This window comes from Brienomyrus brachyistius, chromosome 11 (genome assembly GCF_023856365.1).
Source record: "Brienomyrus brachyistius isolate T26 chromosome 11, BBRACH_0.4, whole genome shotgun sequence".
Taxonomy (NCBI): Eukaryota; Metazoa; Chordata; class Actinopteri; order Osteoglossiformes; family Mormyridae; genus Brienomyrus; species Brienomyrus brachyistius.
In genome coordinates this window covers 14,958,188-14,984,993 of record NC_064543.1, presented here as the reverse complement: position 1 = coordinate 14,984,993, position 26,806 = coordinate 14,958,188, and the positions used below count along the sequence as shown (strand labels likewise).

General features: G+C 40.4%; 2 protein-coding genes across 14 annotated transcripts in view; both read right to left on the bottom strand.

Moving 5' to 3' along the window:
- Positions 1 to 1,259: 1,259 nt before the first annotated feature.
- On the bottom strand, positions 1,260 to 10,790 carry LOC125704011 (midkine-B-like). Of its 2 annotated transcripts, none has more exons than XM_048969276.1 (5): positions 10,653 to 10,790; positions 3,472 to 3,554; positions 3,172 to 3,333; positions 2,530 to 2,691; positions 1,260 to 2,078 (listed from the first exon to the last, which is right to left on the bottom strand). In XM_048969276.1, the coding sequence occupies exons 2-5, from the start codon at positions 3,551 to 3,553 to the stop codon at positions 2,050 to 2,052; spliced, it is 435 nt and encodes a 144-aa protein (XP_048825233.1). In that variant the 5' UTR covers position 3,554; positions 10,653 to 10,790; the 3' UTR covers positions 1,260 to 2,049. The 2 variants fall into 2 exon arrangements, with proteins under 2 accessions (XP_048825233.1, XP_048825232.1); XM_048969275.1 differs by having other exon boundaries at positions 1,260 to 2,081; positions 10,653 to 10,789.
- A 6,638-nt stretch (positions 10,791 to 17,428) lies between these two features.
- The window catches only part of LOC125751423 (diacylglycerol kinase zeta-like), an 89,556-nt gene continuing 80,178 nt past the window's right edge, over positions 17,429 to 26,806 (bottom strand). For all 12 annotated transcript variants that reach the window (XM_049030194.1, XM_049030195.1, XM_049030196.1 and 9 more), the window contains 6 exons: positions 23,595 to 23,629; positions 22,629 to 22,678; positions 22,275 to 22,395; positions 20,328 to 20,364; positions 20,002 to 20,101; positions 17,429 to 18,973 (listed from right to left, as the gene is read on the bottom strand). In XM_049030194.1, coding sequence (XP_048886151.1) covers positions 18,857 to 18,973; positions 20,002 to 20,101; positions 20,328 to 20,364; positions 22,275 to 22,395; positions 22,629 to 22,678; positions 23,595 to 23,629 — 460 coding nt within the window. In that variant the 3' untranslated portion in view covers positions 17,429 to 18,856. The remainder of the gene's footprint in view (positions 18,974 to 20,001; positions 20,102 to 20,327; positions 20,365 to 22,274; positions 22,396 to 22,628; positions 22,679 to 23,594; positions 23,630 to 26,806) is intronic.

Sequence of the window (26,806 nt, the reverse complement as noted above, 5' to 3'; positions counted from 1 at the left end):
ACTGCACATGGTGGGAATGGGGATGACCGGCATCTCGCCCCACTGCTGACTGCAGGCACCAGTTGTCGGGTGTGTAAGCAGATATGCGGGATATTCGATCAATTCTTATTAAGAAGAGATCTGGGAGTGTTTTTTTCCTCTATAATTAATATGTCCAAAGGACCACTTTCAGTGTCTATCTGGAAACTGCTCACTGTGAAACAAATTTCAAATTCCTAACAATTCCAGTACTGGATCTTTTAAAACATTTACAAAGTATGTGCCAAAGGTCAGACGAGCCCTAACAAAAAAAAGGAAAAAAAAAAAACTATGAACATCAAAAAGAATTCAACATAAAAAAGGCAGCTTATAGCCTTATAATCACCACAGTTATGGAGACACACTGAGGCCAAAGGAGAGACCGAGGACTGCATGAACAAATCTGGATTTTTTTCCTCTATCATTAATATGTCCATTAATTTCCCTTCAGCAATAAAAGTTCATGCAATGTCAATGAATTCGCAGACTAATAATATGCACAGATCTTTATAAATTACTTGAATAAAATAATAATATTGCATATTATTAGACCTTCTCCACGGATACGCCATTTCCCTCAGACATGGCCATTAAACATCCAGACAGGTAGGGTACTCAAGGCAGCTAACATCCCGCTAATCATCTTAACAGTAATCCAGACGTTTTCTGCTGCAGTTCAAATTAAAGATAACATGCGTATCCTACAGTAACTTGTTTAGATAAACCAAATTTATCTTGATAGGACACAGGCTGCAATTCTCCCATTTTATTATGGATATTGCCTCTGGTGACACTGAGGCCAGACCGATTAGACTTGCATTTGTTACCTGTGTTTGTATAAGATAGAAAACCAGCTGAAGTGGAGCCGTAAATTGAAATGTACTGAGACGGCACTGACTGTACCGAGCTGTATTTATAGCCGCCTTGTTTCTGAAAATGGAAATGTTTAAAAAAAAAATACATATTTTTAGGAACACTTGTCCTGTATGCGACAGAATTTTCAGAAGACGACATGGCAGCAGAGACGAAACAGTACATTTGCCTTCCCCACCAGCACACAAAGCCATTCACTTATATGCTTAGATGTCATATCCACACAGGAAAGTCCTGCGAGCACACACACTCACTAAAAACACACCCAACGGAGTTCAGACGCACAGCCAGAGAGAACACAGACAACAGTGAGATCAGATAGGACCACAACAAACATAACACAAAACCATACAGACAAAACGTCCAAATGATTGTCTTAAGAAAGTTTATTCATTTCATTTGTCTTTCCTGTTTACAGCTCTTGTGAATGAGTGTTTTATCTGACGCATTGTATATATTACAAGCAAATACTTTCAAGCGCAAAGTAATCCATAATTACTTTGTATTGGTCCCCCAGAAGTTTTATTCCAACAACCTTTAAATATTACAATGCAAAAAAGACTACCCGACTCCATCATCTTTTTGAATATCAAAATATTTTCACGAGCCTTGAAAACGCTATACCTTTAATGCTATACCTTTAATGCTATACCTTTAATGCTATACCCTTTCTAAGCGTTGAACTTCCTTTTCCTTGTTCTACTAAAAGCCGAGGTGACACAGGCACTCTAAGTATAATATTTAGAACGCATTAAAAAAGAAATTAAAATCTATTAGGAGCACTAACTTGTGTTAGAAAATAGCTGGACTGTGTGTTGGATGTATGATGTGGTATCTAGTTGTACAAATATACTACTTTTAAAGAATTTTTCATAAGCAAAGCCTGGGAAACGTGATTTCCCTTGGTTACATGCAGAATCACCTAGATGCTAGAAACCAATCAAAACATAAAACAAAAAAAAGTTCTGTACATTGCAAATAGTGTTTCATTTAGAAGATTCTGAGAACCCTCAGTTTGTGAGTTTTTTTTTCTGAGGAGATGGTGTGGCCTGATGAGCATAGTTCAAAGAGTTTGGCTAAGTGGAGGGGCAGCTGGGGAGGGGGGGGGGCAAGCACAATACTGTTGTGGTTGCCAGAAATGTCTCGATATCCTAGCTATTACACCTCTTTTCCTCTTCCTTTCTTCCCTGCTGTAAAATAAAGGGATGAACCAGTTATTGCAATTTACTTAAATACAGAGGCTGACATTTCAGGTCCAGAAAGTAAAAATCCAAACCAGGATTTTGTTTCAACCAACCAGTTGAGCATCAAGAGTCAGAGTCACAGAGTCCTCCACTGCTTGGTCGAAAACAAAATCCTGGTTTGGATTTTTACTTTCTGGACCTGAAATGTTCGCCTCTGCTTTCATAATTTGAGGGTGATCATGTCTGTGCCAATCGCAGAAATTACAGATCACTAAACAGCAGCACTTACAGGAACTGGATTCTTAATTTGGATCTTTATACTGCATTTGCTTCCATTTGAAATACAACCAGGTGCCTCAGAATTAACATTCCAGTAACATTCTGGTATCTGGTGTGTCAGTCATTATACAATAAAAGCAACAGCCGTATCAGTGTCACTCTGAATGTCACTGACCTTTCGCGTTTGTCTTGGCTTTCGGAGGGCAGGGTTTGGACACCTTAATGGTCGCCTGGCATTCTGCATTGTACAGAACCTTCTTCAGCGTCCCGGACCGGTTCTTGGTCCCAGTGGCTGCGTCACACTCCCCCCAACTTCCAAACTTGTACTTGCAGTCAGCTAAGACACAGGTTACCCCAGGGAGTCAAGTGGAAAGCGTCATCGATTTAAGTAGCTAAATGCATTCTGCACACCTTGGATGTAACACTTACCCAAAACACATTTGCATTTGATGTTTTGGTAGATAGTTCTTCCTATTATTATTATTATTATTATTATTATTACTGTAAATATTACAGTATGGGACATGACAGTTACACAGGAAAAGATAAAAACACAACTCATTAAGTATTAATGAGATTGTAAAACAAAAAAAGAAAAGCCGTGAAGTTAGCACAATGTAAAGGGGTTTTATCAGAATCAGAATCGTACATTATTTCCCATGGACATTGCATTACTTGCCCAAGAAATCTGGTGTTGTGAATTGGTTACAGAGAATGCTGATGACAGATATTAGGACTATGCACAGCATTAGCTTAAGGGGATTTGCAATATTTATATTTTGGATGAGGCAGGATCCAGACCGACTCGTTCTCTTACCGCCAAAGTCCTTCTTCCAGTTGCACGGCACCTTGCACTTCAGCTTCTTGGTCTGGTCGTTGCAGGTCCCCACACGGACTCCGACTCCACAGTCCCCGATATTGGGCATGCAGCTGCCATACTGCCACTCTGTGCAGTCTGAGGTAGTCTTAGCGGCCTTTTCTGTAGCAGCAGAAGAGAGGGAGAGAGAGAGAGAGAGAGAGAGAGAGAGAGAGCTGGGTGATGTCCATGCGCTGGCATGATGCCCCTTAGCTGGGTCTCAGCGCTGACTCAAAGCGCTCCGGAGAGGCTGGTGGTCACCTTTCTTGTTCTTTCCAGCTTCTGTGGCCACCACCATCATGGCCACAAGCAGCACGGCAGACATTGGGAATAGACCCCGCATCCTAGGCGCAAACAAAAAGCATCGCGTCGCATAAAATGCAACACACACATGCACAAATTTTACACACCATAATTTCAGCCTGCGCTGCCTCTCCTGCCAATACAGATCTTGCAAACTCAGACTCATCAATGTAAAAAAAAAACTTAGAATCCAGTTTGTGTTGTTTGCAAGCATTACTTGTACAACCCCAAGAAATGTACCTGCATTTTGAAAGGAGACATGTATACTACTTAAAATAGATTACATTAAAAACTTAAGTGTCTTCAGCTACATGTAGTACATATAAGCCTAGAAAATTTTTATATCCACTTCAGACCTACCCTCTAAAAGCTTTCTCTCCTGCAAAGCCTCTTTCAAACCAAAAGTTATTCCCATGCATCTTTCTCCTATCCAATATGACATAATTTCCTCATATAAACAATGTAATCACCACTTATTTTGCAATAGCTCTAATAGCATTTCTTCTCTAATTAGAAAACCTTACAATCATTTGAAACCATCTTATGCTGAAACTAAATGATCGAAGCTATCTTACTGTACAATCTCACCACTTACACTTCAAAGTACATTCTGTGCCTTGCACATTATTTAATCTCAGTAAAAAAAAATCAATACCTGTGTATAAAAAATCAAGATATCTTCTTGTTTGCAAAACTGCCCAGGGAAAAAAAAATCATGACACAAATAGGTATTATGTTGCATGGATTATAATTAATTGGTGAAATAGCTACAGCAGATTGTCAGGACACGTACTGAGGTAATATCACCACATGTGTTCCAATATTGAGGCCACACTATTAAGACCATTAGTTAAACTTCCAGGATTTGCTGCATCTACACTTGTTGTGGTGTGAAACAATAAACTTCGATTTTGCACAAACAACACTATAGTTGTCTGCTGAATTCATTTGCATGTTTTTAAATGATTTTCATAGTAATAAACAGCAATAACAGGTGTGGATGAGAGGCACTAGATAATTTTTCTCACACTGCATTTTAAATGAGCATGAGAACCCAAGGCCATGCGAAGACAAAGCATCAAAAATGACTGAAATCATATCCACCCACCCATCTTCTGAACCCTTATCTTGGTCATGTGGATCCTGGAGTCTATCTCAGGCTGCATGAGACCCAAGGCAGAGCTACACCCTGGACGGGATGCCAGTCCATCACATGGCGCACACACACTACAGGCAATTTAGATATGCCAGTTATCCTGACTGCAGAAGGAAGCCCACACAATGCAGGAAGGACAAGCTAACTACCTTCTGATAAAGTGTGGGCGGGGTTCAACCTACCAACCCCGTCTGTGAAGCAAGAGTACCAACCACTGAGGTGCAGTGCTGGTCAAAAAATTATATTCCTTTGACAAAATTGTTATAATACAGCACTGGGAAGTCTTCAAACATGTTTATATTTTGAAAATGTGTTTCTCACATAAGTTTAAAAATAAACCTATAGATAAAATACGTTTACCAAAGTTTTGCTTCAGCGCTGCCCAAAATATGACTCACTCGGGATACATCAGGTGGAGACTGATTATTAACTGCAAGGAAAAAGTCCTGTACTGCTGAACCCAAACACAAAAACATCCTTGGAAAGGGGAGGGACCATGCCTTCTCATTTACTGGGAGCCAAGGAACACCCAGTCCTCTAAAGTGAGAGAGGAACCACTTTGCAACCCAAAGGGAAGCAGAAGGAAGTGACACAGTCCCAGAGGCTCCCACGGTGCTGCAGTATTATCTGTTGGCGCAGTGCTTTACCCTGGCGACCGACCACGATTCCCTGCAGGGGGACGAACAGGTACCAGCACTAATTCTAGACACAAATTTCTCCAGCTTCTTTTCCTCTGCCTCTCAGCACTGAGCCAGTAGTTTGCATGGTAATGCAAGCTCTCAGTATGACCCCAAAGTAGAGTATGGGAAAGCTGCTTAGTTCAGAGTCATCCTGGGCACAAATGAAAAGCACAAAGACGTTTCCTCTTGCTTTCGCCGTTTAAAATTCACTGGCCTCAGGGTAAGGTCCCTGCAAGTTTTATATAATCTGGTTATCGTTGTTACACCTATGTTTTCACTTCTAGGTTACAACAGTGGTAAAGACACTCATTTATCACACGCAATTAGCATCCTACTCCTAAGAAATCACAGATTTCACAAGCCAATAAACAATTACTCAGACAGCAACAGAGTGTCCCTGTTGGCAGGAAATACACAAGAAAAAAATGATTGTGGATTCCACTGCCTGTAGCTGTAAAACTAAATTTGTATCAGAAATTACATAATAACCAGTTAAATGAAATTGATTAAATGGCCACAAAATAAATCCTTGGGCACTGTTGATTTTTGCCAGAAGTGGGAGATACTGCCAAAATTGGTATAATTTAGCCTTAAAATACTGGACCGTTACCCATTTATTTTTGTATGTATATCTTCACGTGTGTGTCCTTTTTATGGATGTTCTCAAAACCTAGTTGTAGGAGTTTTAACTCTGACATTCAAAATCGTATCAATTTTAAAATGTGGAAAAGGCCAACAGTGGAGTTCTTGCGTCTTATTGCATATTGTGCTTTTGAGTTTAGCTCATTAAGATACGGCACAGAATGATCATATCCATAGTATGTTTTTTGTTGTCTTTTCTTGGCTGTATCCCCATTCTTGCAGTCTTGCTTACTCACAGTTTGCTTATTGTACTCATCTAACTCAGAGCTCCAGATATCACAGCCCTTGCTAGGAGGCCACACCTTTCAACCTTCTCACAACTGAGTTTCCGTCAACACATTTGTTGATGTAAGTCTTCATGTTACTGGTGTATATTTTGTTTTCGCAACCGTCACCTTTGTATATGAGTATCAACAGTTAATTTCATTATGAAAACAAGTCAAAGTATGCATAACAATACACGGGACAGCTGGATCAAAACTAAATATAAAACAAAATAACTAAAACATGACCTTTGGTTTATAAGTCAAACAAAAAACAGGGAGGTAAATGACAAGTACCAGTCAATAAAACAGAAAAGCAGGGCGAGCGTAATGTGCTCCTCAAACAGTGTTGACTTCTTCTGTCCCCATCAAAGCCAAATATGGCTCGAGGGAACCCAGAAATGGCCGCCTGCCGGCACACATTTCGACAAAGTCAAAATGAACTTTCTCCTGTCCACAGGACCCCACTGCTGCAGCTGGAAAGGTCGTCGGCATTGGACAGCCATCAGTGTCCCGAAAAGCCGGCCACTCAAAGCACACCACGGTTAAGGCTCCCCCCGTACTATTCTACAGCGGAATGTGCATCTTCCTAAATCTCAAACTCACCCCCATGCTTGTGAGCCAACAATGGCAGCAGTAAAGTAGCAACCATCTCCTTTTAGGCAAATGGTACTGCAAATTAAAAAACCCCTGAAGCTAAAGCGAAACCCAATGAGGTCGACATTTAATACTCTTTAAGTGAGTCCATAAAACACTCTGTTCTCCCCCTAAATTTGGCCTGCCCGACAAAAAGCTCTGCAGCACTGGAGAGCAGGGCATGATTAAACACTACCAGCTCCATAAGTCTTCCTTTGTCTCTGCTTTTCCAGCATTGTTAAAAAGTTATGGAATAGTCAACCTCCTTCTGCAATGACATTTTTCCCCAGGCAGAAATGATGTGGGCTTCGCCAAGCAACACTTTTGTCTCAGCAGAAACAGCACTCAGCAGGCCCATCTCACCCACCACGTTCTACCAAGAGGCAGGCTTCAAGTCTCATGAAAAGCCTTTATTACTCTCTGCAAAGAAAACAGATTTCTTGGTTCAAAACAGGCCTTTTCTACTCCCCATTCATTTCTTTTTAAAAGCCTGACAACTGAGATCCCATACCGTGCCTTAGAAACAGGTCTTTCTTCCGCCCAGCTCAGTGTAAACTTATTTGCATATGTAGACAACAAAACCTCAAAGGATAAAAGGGGGAAATCATTGGAAATAGTTAAGATAACCTTTTTGGAAATGTACCTTACAGTCAGGATTGATTCTGCTTCTCTTGCAAAGTATGTAAAATGAAAAGTTGGCTTCAGCAAAAATTTGCAAATTAAAATGGGTTGAATAGCACACATTTTGCACTTGATGCATAAACATTCTGAATGAGTCCAGTTATCTGGCTTTTTATTAATTACTATATACTGTGATAATAAAACAGCATAAAATACTTAATATAGATTCACGCAAAAGAAGGAAAGAAAACATAAAAACACAAATGGCATTCAAACACATCATCATACATATGGGTGGAAAAGTAAGAAGTAAAAATGGAAAATCAAATTGTATTCACTTCAAATACAGGCTGACTGATGACAGCTGAGGTATATCTCTGAAAGGAAAAAGAAGAAGTTTTTTTGTATTGTGCTCGCCATGCCTTTCAGACCCAAGGAAAACATTAACCCAGAACTGAGAGGACCTTACAAAAGAACATGAAGAAAGCCAGCTGGAATGTAGGTCATGCACCACTAATGACATTCACCGAAATTCCAGACCTCTGCTTTCGAACCCCCTGCTGGGTAGTACTGAGTCTGAAGGGAGAAGTGAGCACCCTAGAGGGCCAGCACCCGAGATCGAGCGTCACGTGACCCAAGAGGGGTCAAAATTATATTTGGGTGTCTTATAATGCATTACATCTAAAATACATTTTCCCCTGATCCATATCTATGCTAGCCTTAATTAAATATGTTTACTTATGGAAGTAAACAAAATCAGTGGAGAATTAGCTTGGGAGCTTGGAGATAAACAAAGGAAATACCAGCAAGTCAGACTTTTAAGTGTGCAGTAATGTGTACTATACACAACGATCATTTTCTTCCTCTTTTTAAAAAACGTCCAAATGTGACTGATTTAATCTAACGTGGCCATGACCAATAGGGTCAAAAAGAGGTCAGAGCTTATGAAAGACAGAATCTCCTAAACGACAAACGATCGAAAGCCTTGCCACTCACACCGCTGACACTGAAACGAAAAGGCTGGCGAAGAGGTGGCTGTTTGTAAAGCCTCCTGCAAGTAACACATTACAATGCTTTATTATGGTACATTGAAAATAGGGAGCAAAGATTTAGACAGGGGTAAACAGAACTCAGAAAAAAGTAAATCTACCACCTTTAAACTAATAACTTAAATGGAATGTCTGACACATTAAATTCCACTTGAGTTTATAAAGTCTGTCCACCCCCCCCCCAAATAAATCCAAGGAAAAGTAATAAGATGCATTAAAAACACTGATTTTGCACTTTTATTTCCCCCTCTGGCAGCACGGTGAGATGCTTCTGATTTAGTCAGGAATATCAGTAGACTAATATTTCTGAACTCTGCAAATCTGCACTTTTTGGTGTTTGAATCTTACATAAATACCGAACATGTTCTATTGATGTGCTGGATCTGTACAATTTTTAAATATTCTAATCCCAAGATATTTAAAAGAAAACTCGGCATTCCTATACTTTTCTGACTTATCAGTTGCCCATAAATATTATGAAAAGACCTAGACCAGCACAGAAAACCTCACTGTTATGAAACTGCACCAAGTGTACTAAAGAGCCAAGTTCTGTCTGATCCACATGCCTGGAAACACTTGGCTTATTCTTCTAATACAGTGCACAATACAAAAATTTTGATTTTGGTACAGTTCTCAGCTAATGTTTCTTTGCTTTCCAAAAAGACATTAGTCAAACTGAAAAAGCAGGCTCTTAAGGGGGAAAAACAGTCCTGATAAAGTAGACAAATACCGCACCCCTGCCAAGTTGAATTTATCTGAATACTGAAACGGGTTTGATGGGAGAACAAAGCACGGCAAACAACATACAAGTAAAGACAGACAAGTGAAAAGAATGCTAAACAGCTTCCTGTGAGACTTAAGGGCCATTCCCTCTTCCCGGTTTAACTGTTCCCATGCCCCGCTCTCCGTCTGATAGAAGGACATCCCTGCTCCGCTACGGGGTGATTCCTTTTCTCATAATTAACTTTATCGGATGTGTTAAACCGCAATTTTTTAGGAACTGCACCCCTAAATCACATCTGCCGAAAATCGGGGCTGTTTGCATACCTCTAAGTGCTCTTACATAAAACTGTAACATTGAGGATTAAGTTCTTAGCGGCAAAGTAAAACTGCTTTGCATCTGAAGAGATGGGAGAACAAAAGGACGCAGACTGACTAACACTGGCAGGTGAAAAGGTCCAGCGTGCTGAAAGGAGAAACGTGGTCAGTGGGAAGCGCTCATGTTCTGGCAGTGTGATCTCAGCGCTTCTGAAGGGCGCATTCAGGCGATCGGAAGAGAGGAATGAAGCATGTCAACACAGCGGCCACTTTGGGGCCCTCTGGAAGGGAGAGTCACCTCACATGGAAAACTCGGAGACGGGGAAGTTTGGCTAAAGTTTTATAAACATGCAATTAAAGCAGCCGAGCACGCACACAAAACTAAGGGGAGGTTAGTGGATTTCAGTGGAGGGAGAAGGAAAATTAAGTATAATTCCTACAACACTATTATGACTATAACTAAATGTATTATCCTGTAACTAGTATTTGAATCCACATATAAAAGTGTACTGTAGTATCGAGACTCTCAAACGCCCGTAGGAAGGGTGGGCAGTATATAGGTATAGTGACGTTCTCCCCAGTTTCAAAGTTTAACACTTCAGACGTGCTCAATAAGACTCACTGCTAAGTTCATTTTTAACGATACAACTGCGGCAAAACTTTTTGAGGATTAACTAAGTCAATTAACTTTTCAATTTGAATAGCCGCTCGAATGAGTTTAAGACAACCGTCCTTTCTTTTCCCCGTTTAATTCTATGTACACTATGTTCATTACTGGGGAAAAAGAAACGGTTGTCACCGTGTAAAGCGTCCAGTGCGCTCTTCTCCCCAAATGCGACATAAAAAGGCAGTTCTAAAAATTATTTAAAATCCAATTGTAAATCTTCCATACAAGTAGATTGTCTTAAATATTACAATAATAAGAAACACACTAATAAAATAGTAAAATAGCAACACATTACAGTAAAACTCCTAAACAACATTGCAATCAGGATATTGAGCGTAAATTTTTATCATAATTCATTTTCAATACTGAGTAACTATATGAACTTACTTGAGTTGTTTATCGCAAACTTCCTTGCGCTTTTAGCCACACTACGCTGAGCAGTCCGATGCTTTCTGGTGCCTGTGGCCCCGTCCTTTGTTTCCCAAAAACTAGTTTGAGCTGGTCACATGTGGACAACATTTAAATTAACCTCTCGGTGACATCATTCATCACGTGATGATAACTCGCAGTTTGTAGCTCGTAAAATAAGTGTTTCAGCTACCAAAATTTTATAGGCTATTAATTAAATGCTGTAGTAATGGTTCCATTTAAGAAATCTTTTAGTGCTTCCGCACAGACTTTCGTAATGTGTTTAGTATTGTCCGGCATCAGAATCAAATAATTAAATTTTCCATGGTAACAAAACTTAAGCATTACTGTGATCACAAAGAGAGTTAAAGATCACAAAATGTTTTGGGTTTGTAACGTCCTACTTAATGTAACACTAGTGTTTCCACGCTATAGGTAAAATAACTTTTTTGTGTGATCTCATAGTCAGTTGAACTGGACAAAACATAAAGCAACCATAGACGGTACATATTTATGATATATCAATACTACAAAATATAAACATAAGCATACACAAAAGACATGGATGGTTAAACATGGTTAAATTAACTCGGATGCAGACACACCATGGAGAAATGTACACAGACACACAGATAGTAGGTAGATGTATGCAAATGACTGCAAGAACATGGTGAAACTAAAACTGTCCCAAGCACAGGGACACGCGTATAACAAAACACGTATAAGAACATGCACTTTCTATATCGAACTCGTACTGTACACACTCTCTCTCTCTCTCTCTCTCTCTCTCTCTCTCTCTCTCTCTCTCTCTCACACACACACACACACACACACACACACATATATACACACACTTATACCTCTGGGACTTGAATTTGAGTTTCTGCTCTAGTTCTGTGTGTGGAGTGTAGATGTCCTTCCTCCCTGTGTTGTCGTGGGGTGTCCTATGGGTAGTCCAGTTTCCCCCCACAATTCAAAAAACGCTAAGGTAAATTGGAGCTACTAAATCACCTATAGTAGCGAATATATATATATATGTGTGTGTTTGTGCACTTTGTGTTAATGGTGCAGTTTATTAGATTTAATGTCTAATAATTTATACTTCAAATATTAATGTGTTGTGACAAGACAGCTTAAACAGCAGAGTTCTATTGGAGTATTAGCCCAAGCGTATACGATTCCCTTTCCTCCACTCATGTCATGCAGTGGATAGCAGTCGCTTCTCCAGTTCTTTATATGACACAGAAGACAGACTGGGATCGCATGAAAACATGATCGTGAAAACCGGCCTCTTCTGACAATGTGAAACGAGTTGTTTACGATTTTCAGTGATACGATTACGATTTTCAGTGACATAATTCTCAATGACAGGTACTGGAAGGATGAGTATCTGTATGTGATTTAGGGGAAAACAAGCGTGTGTTTCATTGCTCATAACACAATTCTGATCTGTGCAAAACAGATGATTACAGTGCTATAAAGATTCCTGCAATTCCTCCACTGGTTGGCTTTCAAACTGCTGATCACTGTCTCTACACAAAGACAATATCCGGCTATTGTATTCGAATGACAGCACAGTGAAACACACTGTTACCACTTCACAAATGCTGTCTGTCGTGAAAACCCCTGAGAAGCAGGTCTAAATTCACAGTCTGAACAGTCTGACACTTTCTAAGCAATAAAATAATATTTAAGAACATATTTTCACATTCTCAAATCTGGTGTTTCCAATATGTTCTTCTGACTCGTACATAAGGCATTTTCGCATATATAAATCAGTGATGGGGTGGTGCAGTGGTCAGCACTGCTGCCTCATACCTCTGGGACTTGAATTTGAGTTTCTGCTCTAGTACTGTGTGTGGAGTGTAGATGTCCTTCCTCCCTGTGTTGTCGTGGGGTGTCCTATGGGTTGTCCAGTTTCCCCCCACAATTCAAAAAACGCTAAGGTAAATTGGAGCTACTAAATTACCAATAGTAGCGAATAATATATTAGTGTGCTCTGCAATGGGTTGGCACCCTATCCTGGGTTGTTCCCTACCTTGCAGCCGAAGCTTCCAGGATATGCTCTGGATCCCCTATGACTCTGAACAGGAGAAATGGGTACAGAAAATGCATGAATGGAAATCAGTAGTAACTGTAATTCAGTGGGGCAGGTATTTTGCATTTCCACTGATGGTGGCTCACTGGTAACATTACTTACAATGTGATCGTTGAAACCCATATGGCTGTATACAGACACAATTTCTTTTTATGGTTTTTACGGTGGCCAAGGTTAGGGGTGGGCTTGAGAGGAACACATGATGGAGGATTCCTTGGGTTATGTGGCGAACATATTACTCTGGGCCTTGATCCTCTCCACGTTTTTAGACTAATTTTCTTAAAAGGTCCTCAAAAGTACTAAAGGCCCAACCGTGTGATACCTACAACACTTATAAAACTGTAAAGGTTACTACATGATTATGTCTGTCATGTCTCATGAGGTATGATCACGTCTATCTGTTCCACGGGCCAGAAATGTACATTTGTCTAGGAGATGCTTTTATCCAAAGCAAAGTACAGTTGTGAAAACCAGGTCGGCCTGTCACTGGAGCGTTTGGGGCTTAAGGACCTTGCTCAAAGGCCCAACAGAGAAATCATTGTGCTGACCATAAGATTTCAACCAGCAACTATACGAGCACAAGTACAGTGTCCTGACCCACCAAGACACACACCGCACCAGAAACCAAAATCTTGTCTCTTTTCTTCCCTTCAATTTCAGGATTGCATAATGCCTTCCATTTCTCAAGATAGTACTCAAAGCGCCTTTATACTGCATTTCACCCCTAAGCTCTTGACTGCATCCTGATTGCTTATAAGAGAACTCTCACACTATTGCTTTTGGGAAGGATTCACCGCTACTCCCTGCAAGCATTTACATACTTATTTAATCTACATCAGAAGAATGCCTGGAGATTTCATACACATACTGTATATGATGCTGTCATTGATTTTAATATGAGGTTATTATTTTCATATCTGTTGCTATTTTCCTAGGTGTATTTAGTATTTCTTAAAATGGAGAATGTATTTACGGACACACAGCCTTATGCAATGTTTTAACCTTCTATGTTATACGTGCCTTAGAGTCACAGGGTTACCCATATGGTATCAGGGTTTACTTTTGGGATTAATAGCTGCCCACATTCTTCTTCTGATGTTAATCCTACTGATGCTGGGGTTGTAGGAAGGGGATAAGGATCCCTAAATCTTGTGCCCTGGGTGTTTAAGGTCCTATACCATTTGCTAGCAGGGAGGAGAGAGAAAAGTGCCTGTGTAGAGAGAGCGGAGTCTTTTAAGATGTGCCCTCAAGTTCCAAGCAGGGACGAGTCTGACCCTTGGCTCAGGAACTTGGGTGTGACTTTGACAGTAAAGTGTGATTGTTAAAAGTATGTGCTGTACTGTATTATTTGAATCTGTTAAACCTGCCAACAATTCTGTACCCAAATAACGCCTCCATTCCTTCCTTCCATTTCTCATTAGACGGATCACTTTATTGTCACACGCAGAGCAATTTTTACACCTTGGTTTGTGATGTTTTGTCACATTTTGTCAAATTATGACTACAGAAAACAACATGAATCAGAACTGCATCTTTGATAATGAAAACAAGACTTGAGATGGGTACTAACAGAATATACAGTTACCCCCACTCACACTAATCCGAGAACCAGCCCCAGTAAATGGCCTCAACCAACTTACGGACATGGGGGTGAGAGGGGGGGATTACAAAAGTCTCCCCTGCCAGCCAATGAATGAGATGCTGTGCATCAGATACTGCACATATACAGCCTAGGTGGAAGAGGGAAAAGCAAAATGCCTTTAATGGTTTTGGTTCATGGGTATTTAAGCAGTTGTGAGAAGATTTCAGCGATTAGTCTCTCTTTTTTTTATTACCCACCACCACCAGCGATTAGTCTCTTGATACTTTTTGCTATAATTGAGACATTTTCCTAAAAAGCTTGTAAACCAGGGTGCTCGCATGTCATTGTAATTGCAGATAACAGCCCTCGATACCCTAAGGCAGTTCTCCAGAAGCAGCCCACACAGCTAAATACACTAGCATAACTCAAAATGGCACTCAAAACTGTAGCCAACGCTAAACTGGTGAACAATTATTGAACATACCAGAAAATTAAACAAATTTCATTTCACAGCTGTAGAAAAAGGTCGTACGTACAAGATGAGCAGTGAACATGCCAAGGTGTTTTAATACAGTGAAACTAGGTCAGAAGTGTTTGAGGTTTCATGTCTATATATGCGTGGCCTGGTGTCCAATCTTCACAGATTGCTCTGTTCATTATTAAGAGCACAGTGTGAAGGTTCAATTAGCAGAGAAACAGCACAGATTTACATAAAAGATTGCAATAACGCAACATAATGGGAGACATATCAGTTGAAAAGGATAGAAATTGTTGGTGTGCGTCTCACTGGCGCATCGGAGACCAGGACAGCAAGTTTTTGAGGTGTATCGTGAGCCACAGTATCCAGGGTACTATTGGTATACCAGATATTCAGGTACTAACCTAGATTGTATCCAAAAAACATAGAACCACAGCTACCCAACTCGCTGCAGAATTAAATGCACACATTGACTCTCCTGTTTCCACCAAAACTGTTCGTCGGGAGCTCCAAAGGGACAGAATTCATGGTCGCACTGCTATGGCCAAACCTATGGTTACTCGTTCCAATGTCAAGTAGTTTCAATAATGCCAGTGCAAAGCTTTGACTGTGAACAATGTGAAAGATGTATTGTTCTCTGATGAGTCCACCTCGATTGTCTTTCACACATCTGGGAGAGCTCCGGTGTGGAGAAGCCCCAAAGAGGCTTACCGCCTGGACTGTTGCATGCCCAGACTGCAGATATTCATGGGGTGACTCAGTGATGATTTGGGCTGCAATATTGTGGAATTCCCTAGGCCCATTACTTGTTGTAGTGGGCCGCATTAATCCCATTGACTGCCAAACCATTCTGGAGAACCATGTTCATCTAATGGTTCAAACATTGTCCCTTGATGTTACCGTATTTCAGGATAAAAATGCACAATATACAAAGGAAGACTGGTGACAGAGTGGTTTGATGACCATGAAAGTGAAGTTGAACATCTCCCATGACCTGCACAGTCACCAGATCTGAATATAATTGAGCCACATTGGGGTATGTTGGAGGAGTGAGTCAGGAAACGTTTTCCTCCACCAGCATCATGTAGCGACCTGGCCACCGTTCTGCAAGAGGAATGGCTCACAATCACTCTAGCTACTGTGCAGGACTCATATCTGTCCCAAGATGAACTGATGTTGTATCGGCCGAAAAAGGAGGCCTTGCACCATACTAATAAATTATCGTGGTCTAAAACCAGGTATTTCAGTTTCATTGTCCAACCCTGGAATGAAATCAAATGTAGTAAGGAATATGTTGCCAATTACCAATGTGCATTTTGTAATACCCACGTCTTCTCTTGTGTATGTAGTTAGAAAAAAAAAATCAAACCAAAGAATAGCTGTTGACACCGGCCGCCCTGAACCAAGTGCATCACTTCAGCTGAGAGCCAGACTGTAAGTGCGTGGACATGAGCACATGCAATTGAGGGGTACCGCCTGTCATTCACGCCTCTAGCCTAACTAGGCTACGTGTTCTTTTGTTTTGTTATATATACAGAAATAAATAATAATCCACGGTTGACCATTAATAAAAAGAATGGAAACCAACAGTTCGGACCAGATTGCAGTTTTATGATCGTGACGCATGGCTGATGAACCGATGGCACTGCAATACATACACACCTATACAATTTTAATGGGTCCTAGTGATCTGAATATGAGGAAAATGTTACGTTCAGAAATAAAAATTGCAATGCAACCTTGAATTTTTAAGCTTAACCACAAATGGATATTTCCGTACATATGTGAATATATAAACATTATACGAGTTTGACTTACTTGAGTTGTGCCGAGATGTAGCAGTCTGAGATGTTTTCCTGTATAAACCTCAGAAATCCATTTCCCTCTAACGCTTCTGAACCCATTAACGTGACAGAAACCAGCAGCTGGAAAAAAAAGGGAAATATTCTGACAAAAATTGCAGATTCTCCCATTTCTTAAACCCTCGTTCGTTTTGAGACTCATTTTATGATATCAGCTGCATACACACATTGAGAAAACAAATATTTGTTGTCACTTCAAAAATAGCACAGCGACGTCATAAAATATCCTGAAATGGGACCGTTTCAAAGTGCTTGGCTTGCAGTTTTGAAATATTTATAATCTTGGTAACAAAAATAATAAAAATAGACTGGCAGTAACAAATCTGGCCATGGTTCAATGCATGATAGTGTTTGTGGAAAAAAAAACAGGTGAACGTGTATATTTGCAAAAAATATTTAAATTAATTTCTTGGCTTGATATTATGGTTTGATTCCAGGGGGACAGTGTAGTATATAATTCAATGCGTTTCAATACATTTTCAGTGTCATGACTATGATGATGAAACGTTTTAAACTTAATGTCCACATTAATGGGCATTTTGGGGGGAAAAAAGGGTCTCTGTTCATCCATCTTCCCTCACCACTTACCCAGCAGAGCAACAGTGAGCTGGTCCTTCACGGGGTGCCAGGACACGAACACACACACACTGGGGGTGTCAGGCAACAGTGCCGTCAGCACTGGGGAGGCACAGAGGCTTCACAGAAGAAACACCAGGAAAAACACTACAGCATAGATTTTCATCTCAGACATTTCTTTAATTCGACATTTTTTATTTTCTGTCACTCAGCATTTTTGGTTTATTTTCTTAATAGTTGACGTTTTTTTCATTTATTTGACAAGTTTATTGTAACTTAGGATGAGCTAGAAACTACTTTGAAGAGTGTTTGGTGAATAAGAATGCTTATATAAAACGTTAATATTTGAGAGTGTGTGGCTGCGATTTTCCTCAGGCTTGCATTAAGCTGCAAAACCGCTGCTAAAAGCATGTGTCACAGTGAATGTGTAAGTTCTGGCTGAAAATGTCAAGAGACCTTATTTCATGTTCAGCTTATAACTAAAGCTTTCAGTTATTTTTAAGTCCTTGGTGACCTTGTCTCTCCAACACCACAGAAAGGAAAATGCTCTCTACACATCGACACTCAAAATTCTCAAGAAATGTCCAAATAGAAAATCAAACATCCTAAAGCAAATCTATTTTAAATGGTTACAAATAAATAAAAAATGTTACATTGCCACATGCAGTAGCACATTTGGTCTACAGTGAGGACAGAGTAGTCGAATACAGACATCTGCAACTTTATCTGCAGCTAGAAAAAAATATTCACAGTTTTACATTATAATCACATTGTAGCAAGGCATTACATTGTAATGATATATGCCATGCCCTTAGTAAAACCAGTATGAATTTTAAAACAATGTACCAAAAAACATAAATGAATAAAGGAAAGCCAAGGAGGGCAAGAGCAGAGGAGAAGCGTATAACATGTTTGGGCAGAACAATACGTTTACAGCACAGACTTCACAGCTACTGAATAGCACAAATCATAGCTCTCTGTAGAACATTCATTTATTTCTTTTTGTATTGTACAGAAAAAATGTTCAGAGTAAAAAGGTCCTTTTACCCGAAGGTTGAAACAGCAAACTAGCTGGGAAAAACAGGTCAGCTAATCACAAAAATGTAATTACAACAAAAACCTTCAGTAGTCATGTGAAATGTCTGAGTAATTTGTCGTTTGAAACTGACATTCTGTCACACTAATTCCTAGACCACGCTTAATGACAAACTTCATTCCCTGCCACAGCCTTTAAAGTTGAAGATATCGCAGATTCACGCATTTAGCACGGCAATCCATTTTTCCTGCGTATTTTGCATTTTTAAGGTTCAGTCTGGAGTTATAGGGAATTCATTTGGTCAGATATTCTACGTTTACGACCTGATACCTTCCAAAGCCAACTTTGTATTTGTTGAAATGCAGTTGTGCACTGCCTTCGTAACTCAATCAGGACATTCAGACAGAAATAAGACACAATATTCTATTTCAGGAGTCCAGCTATGAAGAAGAAATATGCATTTGGTCTCCCAGAAGTCCTTGTTGCCTCTAACAATACTATCAGTATGTTTTTTTCCCCCTAAGACTGTTTGGCACAAAGGGACACAAGCATCACACAGCTGTCTCTTGGTCCTCTCTTTGTATCATCTGGAAGTGCTGTCGGTTCCCCAAGTAGTCTGCCAGCTCGTGATCCTCTGACTTCTCAGCACAGTTTTTTGGGGTGTCACCCTAGAGAGAAAAGCAGCACATGGTCAAACTCAACGAGTGAAAGATCAGGAAAAGACTAAAATCCCAGTGTTTCCTAAAAGCTCCATCAAAGCTGAGTGATCTGAGTCAGCTGCTTGAGAATTATGGTCACTGTAATTGCTGCACAACCTCTCATTTTACAGGGAGAAATGGCAGGGGGTGGGTTTTTTTCCCCCAGAATTCCTCAAGCTATAAATCATAAAAAAACCAGGTTTCTGCAAGATTACATTCATGGCAAACAGTTACCATTATCTGTGCTTGCAGGCACAACATGCAAAGGATTTGGGGAGAGGCCGAAACGGCCACTAAGGAAAGTGCAGACGTTGTAAACATCACAAATGGAAAACAAAAGGCAACCTTTTGGGGATCCCTTTCTGACTGGAAGCTGAAGAAGTGGCGTCAGTGTGTTTCAATGGAAGAGGAATGGATTCCAGTGGAATGGCTGCATTTTGTCAATGATGGAAGCATCATTTTAATGTGATTTCATGGTAACCAAAATAGTGCTAATTTGGGGGAAGAGATGTGTTTCTAGATGTTAGAGGTGTTTGAGAATGGAAAGGGAGTCTTTCATAATCAGGGTCAGAGGCATAGTGACAGGACAAGCAGGGCAGGCAATGCCCTGGGACCCCTGAGTGTACATAGTGCATTGCAAAGACAAATCTGCTTTAAGTGAAAATAAAGGTCTTGTGTTTATTAAATTCTTTTTCTTTATCATGCTGGGGGAGGGGGAGCTGAAGGACCCCATAGTTTTTTTTGCCTAGGGCCCCCGGAGTCTCTAGAATCGCCTCTAATTGTGTCATACACTTCAGCTGTCACCTGGGGCTTGAAAACTGTGGTGGTAACCAAGCTCAACCCTCACTATGATTATGCTGTTCCCCAGACTGTTGGACATCCATGGAGTAGAGAAATATCTATATTCAAGCTAATTAAATAATAAATGAATCTATGTGACAATGGTCAGAGACAGACGCAAACTTCTGCTACGGCCTTCCTTGGGTCCAAGTCCTCACCTGCAGGTCTGTCTTCATGAGAGATGCTCCAGCTTCCACCAGGTAGTGGCAGATGGTTCTCTGGCGTCGAGAGGCTGCTCTGTGTAGAGCCGTCTCCCCACTGTAATCACAGAGGCCACATCGGTGTCCCTGGTCCATCATTGCTGTGCCACTTAGACCAGACCAAACACCCAGCAACACTGTGGTAGCAGCTCCTTTTACATCAGCCACAGGCCACCAGACATGCATCACATCCACAAGCATCCTCATTATCCAATCAAGAGTGGTAGTTTCTAAAGTAGTGGTAATACCAAAGGGGTAGTAATGAAAGAGTGAATGATACGTACTTCTCCTTTTCCGTTGCATCCAGGACTTCAGTGGGCACTAATCACATATATTAAAAAAAAGTATTTTAAAAAAGTTAATGGTTATTTGCATCGTCCATTGCCTTATTTACAGAACAATGAAAAATAATGCTGACCTGCAGGGTACACATTATTCACAATGTAATTTGCAGACAGTGTAATATAGCATCGGTGTAATACATTTCTGTTTAAAATGAACCTAACATTAATTTAATGCTTTAATTCAAAGTACCGATGAAGGTATTGCATTAGTGTCCCTGTTCTGAAAAGAGCCCCTGCTGGAGAGCTAATTCCCTTCAGTGTTCTGCGGAACAGTCTTTGCAGACAAGGCTGCTCCTGTTCCAGGTCCCATCTCTCAACACAAGCAGGATGTTAGAGTATAAGAAAACTAGAGCCTGGTACGGATTCTGTGGATACTCCCTTTGGGAACATTATTTAATATTATCCAAAGGCAATGCTAAAAGACATCATGTGACCAGCCCAAGCTGCTGGAGCACGAATCACATCCACAGGGCTGAAGGTGTGGGCCGTCAGTGCTAACCTCTGAGACACCATGCCTCCAGACAGAGTACCGACTGATATAAATACTTAGGCGCTTCTTTTAGCTCTCTTGTCAGCTGAGCCTAGACAGTATCTGGCATCAGACTTGTGACAATATCCAGTGAAAGAGTGTGTGTCAGTCGGGCCCACCTGATTACCTGACAGCTACTGTCACCCCCATCTCCAGTGCCTTACCTCCGGAAACAGAGGAGCCCCCCCATTATTAACAACCATAATAAGAATACTTATATATCCATCACAGTTGTAATTGTTATCCGCGATGTGAATTGAATTGGTTTTGATTGCATCATTCAAATTACTTCCCGGAAGTATAACTGAATCTAAACAGAAGGGGAATTATGAGATATATCAAAATTAACAAACTGGGCAAAACTGTGATTTGATTCCTCATAATATCCACAGGAACCGATTATTGCTAAAAGTGCTACATTAAATGAAAGTGCTGGACTGAATATTTAGCGTCCCTCGTTTTCCAAAATGTTTTTTTTTTCTATCATGAATGTTTCCTGTACCTTATAACATGTATGAGGATCAACTGTCTAAATAATATGTAAAATGAAGTCTTGGATCTTAGATGTTTAAGTGGCAATATCAAGCGAGTTCTAGCGCCACGTATCAGATAGCAGAACAGGTGATATGACCAGGCAGAGTCACATTAGGAAGGATTATGAAACAGGTAGTCAATCAGAATGCAGTGTTCTATACAGGAATTCAGTCCTTTCACACGATACAGGGATTATTTTACTATAGTCTCTTGGCAAGTATATCATACAATTACCAAAGAATCGGGATTGACGTTTACCTTTCCACCCAAAGCAAACATTATGGTGTTGGTTTGCTGTTTGAACTATTACACATTCAGGACTGCATACAATGGTTGTTGATTTGTAAACCAGGGAAAATACGAGTGGAATTCCTCTACTGATAATGGTTAACTATTAAATATAACAGTACATACATCTAAGTCTAAATATACCTTAACATGTCTTAAAGCATTGCACTCATAGTACTTTTAATCATATAATGTTTGTTATTAATGTATATTATAATGCTTTTATAAAGCATTATATGAAGGCACGTCCAATGGTCTCTGAATGCATTATAAAGCATTATGAAGGAACACCTAATGCTCTATGAATGCATTATAAAGCATTATGAAGGAACACCTAATAGTCTATGAATGCATTATAAAGCATTATGAAGGCACACCTAATGGTCTATGAATGCATTATAAATGCATTATGAAGGTGCATTTAATGTGAATTGTTTCCAATTTTTTTAAAAGAAAATTGCACTTCAGAATGCAAGTACTGACATGCTGACATTTCCACGTTATAAATCAGATTAAAAAAAAATAGCATCTCCTACCGTTGTCGATGATGTACTTGACAATCTCCTTGCTCCCCGCCTCCACAGCATGATGGATTAAAGAGCGACCCGAGGAATCCAGCACTGTCAGGTCTGCCCCTTGCTCATGGAGAACTCTAAGCTGGAATAAACAGCAGCCACCATCACTCAAACACCGACACGGGACGCCTCACAGTCCACAGCTATTATACAACACCCACACGTATCGATAGGTAATTCATCTTCACATTTAACCCCTAATAAAAATTCAATAACCAAAGTAGCAGAACTACCTTTATCACATGTTATCACTTATACACGCCTTGTCCGAGGCAGATTTGCCTGCGGTAGGTAATACATCATCCTCCCACTTACCCTCTGACAATCTTTGCTTGTCACACATTTTATAAGCACTTCAGCTGGCACTGAAAAGGGAAAAAAAAGTTTACACGCAGTCAAGATGTTTCCGCAACATATCAGTCCATTTTACAATCTTTAATGATGATTGCAGATCCATTAAGCCACATGATACATCTGAAATTGACTATTTCCTCTCCCTGGACCCCTGTCTGGGTTTTAGGCGAATCATACGTGTATGATTGAGTGCTGTTAAACATCCCCAAACAGAAAACCCTCAAACACTTCATGTCAGAACCTCAGAACCATTGCAGAAGGTCTGTGCTTCACATGAGTACATTCCCTGTGAAGGCACATACTCATTACCTAACCCACGAAGCTGTTTTTGCCTAAACAGAAGTTCCAGAACATGCAAGTATGACTTTGCGGTATAAAAGAAAATTATTACATTGCCTAAATCTTTTTAGACTTACACATTATCGGTTTGAAAAATGCTCACGAATCTTTTGGGTCCCTCAATTTGAAATAGAAACAATTAACTGAAAGCAATTGTATGGAGCCAGACCCCTCTAAGCGATGCTTTCCAGCTCACTCCAGAAGCCAGGGAGTATCAGGCCAGAATGCTAATAGAAGCGGTGTGAAAGTTAACAACAGCACTGCAGCTCCCCGGGCTTAAATACCATCAAACTCATCTCTCAAATGTCAGGAGGGGGGAAAATGATCTGGAATTTTTTTTGACAGATGCAAATTTAGGTCTGCTCATTACAATAAGTGAAGAAAAAGAACTCTAAACTATAACCTTTATAAAAGCACTTGAAATTCAGACATTCTCTTTAAAGCGAGCAAAGCTTTCCCTCCAAGTCTGTAACTGACAACATTCTCCAGTCTGTATCAAACTGCCATCAGACAAGTGGCCCCATCTTTACGCTGGAAGTGACATCCATAATTTACTTCCCGTCGTACAGATGCCGCTGTGTTCCTCACCTTGGTCCGTGTTGGTAAAGGCTGGACTATCAGACCTAAGTTAAAGAAAGAAACAAATGAAAACACACCAGGTTATTTACATTCGGTACTGCAGCTTAAAGGCCTGCATGATTTGATCATCATTTAAATGACACCATTTCCCCTGGTGTGGATCTGTTTCAGCTTGAAATAGAGCAAAGTAGAAAAGTGCTTAAGTATGCAAAGTCTCCTTGGAGGCCAAACTTGATGCGATCCCAAATCTATAAGAAGTGACATTAAGGGCTCATTAAACTGGATAAAAGTTTGTTTTTTCCATAATTTTGGGTACAAGTGTATTTTGTGTGGAATCATAGTAAACAAAGTAGGGGGGAGAATTAAAATGGACCAAACATTCAGCTTCTGGTCTCAATCATTGTATAAGGGTCAGAGAGCTGGTGTGAGTCAGGAAAAGGGCAGGTCTGGATAGTGTCTACCATTACCCTTTAGTTTCACCCCTTCTCTCTCTCTCTCTCTCTCTCTCTCTCACACACACACACACACACACACACGCACACACACACACACACACACACACACACACACTCGGGTAAACATATCCTTATGGGGACTGCTCATTTATTTCGATGGGAAAAATGCTAACGCTAACTATGACAACCTTAACCTCTACCCAGCCCTAACCATAACCATAACCATAAGTAGCCAAACAAAGTTCTTACATTTTTAGTTTTTTCATTGCAGTCACAGATTCAGTTTCCTGGTCCCCATAAGTGAAAACTCCATTTTATAAAAACTCCAAAAAGCAGGTATTCATAACGTTGTGGGGACATTGTATCCCCATAAGGTACGGTATACCCACTCACACACACACACACACAATGTCCCTTTCTGTTTTAATGGGAGCAGCTACAAAATCAATACTCTATGCGCTGTATTCTGTTTGCTAAGGGACTATATGGTAGGACAGAGGAGGTTCCAAAGTAGCCCTTGCGGACCAGACCTGCCCCCCTCCCCCACAACGCCCTCAGGTACACTGCAAATGCTGACCAGGGAAACATACTGGCTCCAATTAAGCACAGCATTGAACATTCCGGCTGGGGGACCTTTCACCCATTTCCTCCATACCTCCTTCTGCCTTTCGAGTATCATTACAAGATGTCATAGGTTACCTTCAAAATTGTCAAAATTTTCTTACATTTCAGGGTTACTTTGCATCGGACCATAAAAATAACTAAAGGATGAGCACTGTTTATAATCTGAATATCACTGGAGACATGTGTAGTTCTAACATTTTTTTTTTTACGCTGTGAAAATAACTAGGTCTAAAGCACTTAAATTATGAGAAGGACCTTCTTCTGGCATTTCTGAGATGGGCTGCATGTAAGTATTGTCCTGGGATTCTGTCTACACGGCATATAAGGATGTGTTCCCACATCTTTGTTGCTAGGGTAGAAGACTGGATCCATATAATAGAAAAGAACTATTTTTTTAATGCTTAATTTTTGAATTTGGGATCATTGGAGTATTATTCACAAACAGCAGCCATCACAATAGTACAGTTTATTTATGGTTGTAATTGCTTTTCCCGAACCTGTAAAGTATTATAGAGTTAAACATGACACTTTGGAAACATAAGTATTTAAAACACTATAGCATTTACATTTTTTTCCCAGCTAATTTTTGCCAAATGCTCAGTTTCTGCAAGATCTGTAATGACAAAGCTGCCACAATATTTAAGACAAAGAACCACCTGCGCTAGAAACTAATCCTAGGATGTCAAATTAAATTAGAATGCTCCATGAATCAGCAGTCCTTATATAGCACAGTTAGTTTATAAAACAAACTGAAAGTATTCCTCAGACAGGCTCATCATTTCAGAGCAAAGCCCATGAAAACACAGCTCTTAGCTCAGGACAATCATTCTGTCGTCAAACCATCCCACCATTAGAAACAGTGGACCCAAGCAATTGCATTTCCTCAATCCGGTCCTCGGGGACCTGCAGACAGTCCATGTTTTTGCTCCCTCTCAGCTCCCTACTGTCTGGCAGGGAGCTGGGAGGGTGCAAAACCATGGACCGTCTGCCGGTCCTTCGAGCACCGGGCTGGGAAACACTGCCTTAAAGGTGTACGCCACATATACGCGTACACTTTATAAATATAAAACACTTTAAATTAAATTAAGATCTACAAACTAGTTTGCTAAAAAACACCTAAAATTGACAGCTTTCATCCACCTGCCCTGCCAACAAATCTGAACAACCCTCCTCGCTCTTGGGGGGAAAAATGTTTTCGGGCCATAAAAACGAGAAAGAGGGAATACAAAGGCGCCATTAGAAGAGAAGCAGCAGAAGCCCACTGCTGGCACAGAGATCAATAGCCCCCATGAAGACTCCACTCACTGCAAAGCTGTGCACCGAACAATCAGCGCAAAAACACATAAGCAATTACAACAGCTCCTCTGTTGCTTGGCATGCAACGAAAATGAAGTAAAGTAGAAACAGAGGCAGAATTATTAAAAATACAAAAACCACTTCAAGACCAGAGCTTGTCTTGGGGGGAGGGGGTCCAATTCTGTCTGCCTCCTATTTGACTGTGTGCCATCCCAATGGGGGGGGGGCAGGGGGCTTTGCTGCTCACCCTATTCCCCTCCCAGCATCCACTTACTGCAGCCCCATTAGGATGGTGCTCAGTGAGCCATGTGCAGGAAGCCTACAGCTCAGCTGGTTGCAATTTAGCACCTCCAAGGTCATTAACGCAAATGGCCTTCATATGGGCCTGAACTTCCTAATGGGGGAGGAAGACTGCTTCTCTTAAAAATAAGCTTTAATTGGCAAAACCCGGGACCCGCGGGTCAACGAGATCATGCGTTTGGGTGCCTGAAATTGAAGATGCTTGAAAAATAGTCCATAATATAACCTGATAAATTATTTTTAGTAAGTTACAATGGCAACACTAATATCTACTCACACCTCATTCTTTCATAGTACAAAGTTACTGATGTGTGTATAAATAAAATATTATGTGGCTCAGCTCCTGTGAAAAACACTTGTATACTCTATGTATGTGCAAAACATACTTTCAAGAACTCTGGAACAACTTGAGACATGAAAGCTCTTAGCAAAATGGTACGTCTTCCTGTAAACATGTTTTTCCCCCCAATAAACTATCTTTATACAGGTTTCATGTGAATAAGTTCGCCTTTAAGAGTTCTGCTGCAGAAGGCACTAGAATGGTAC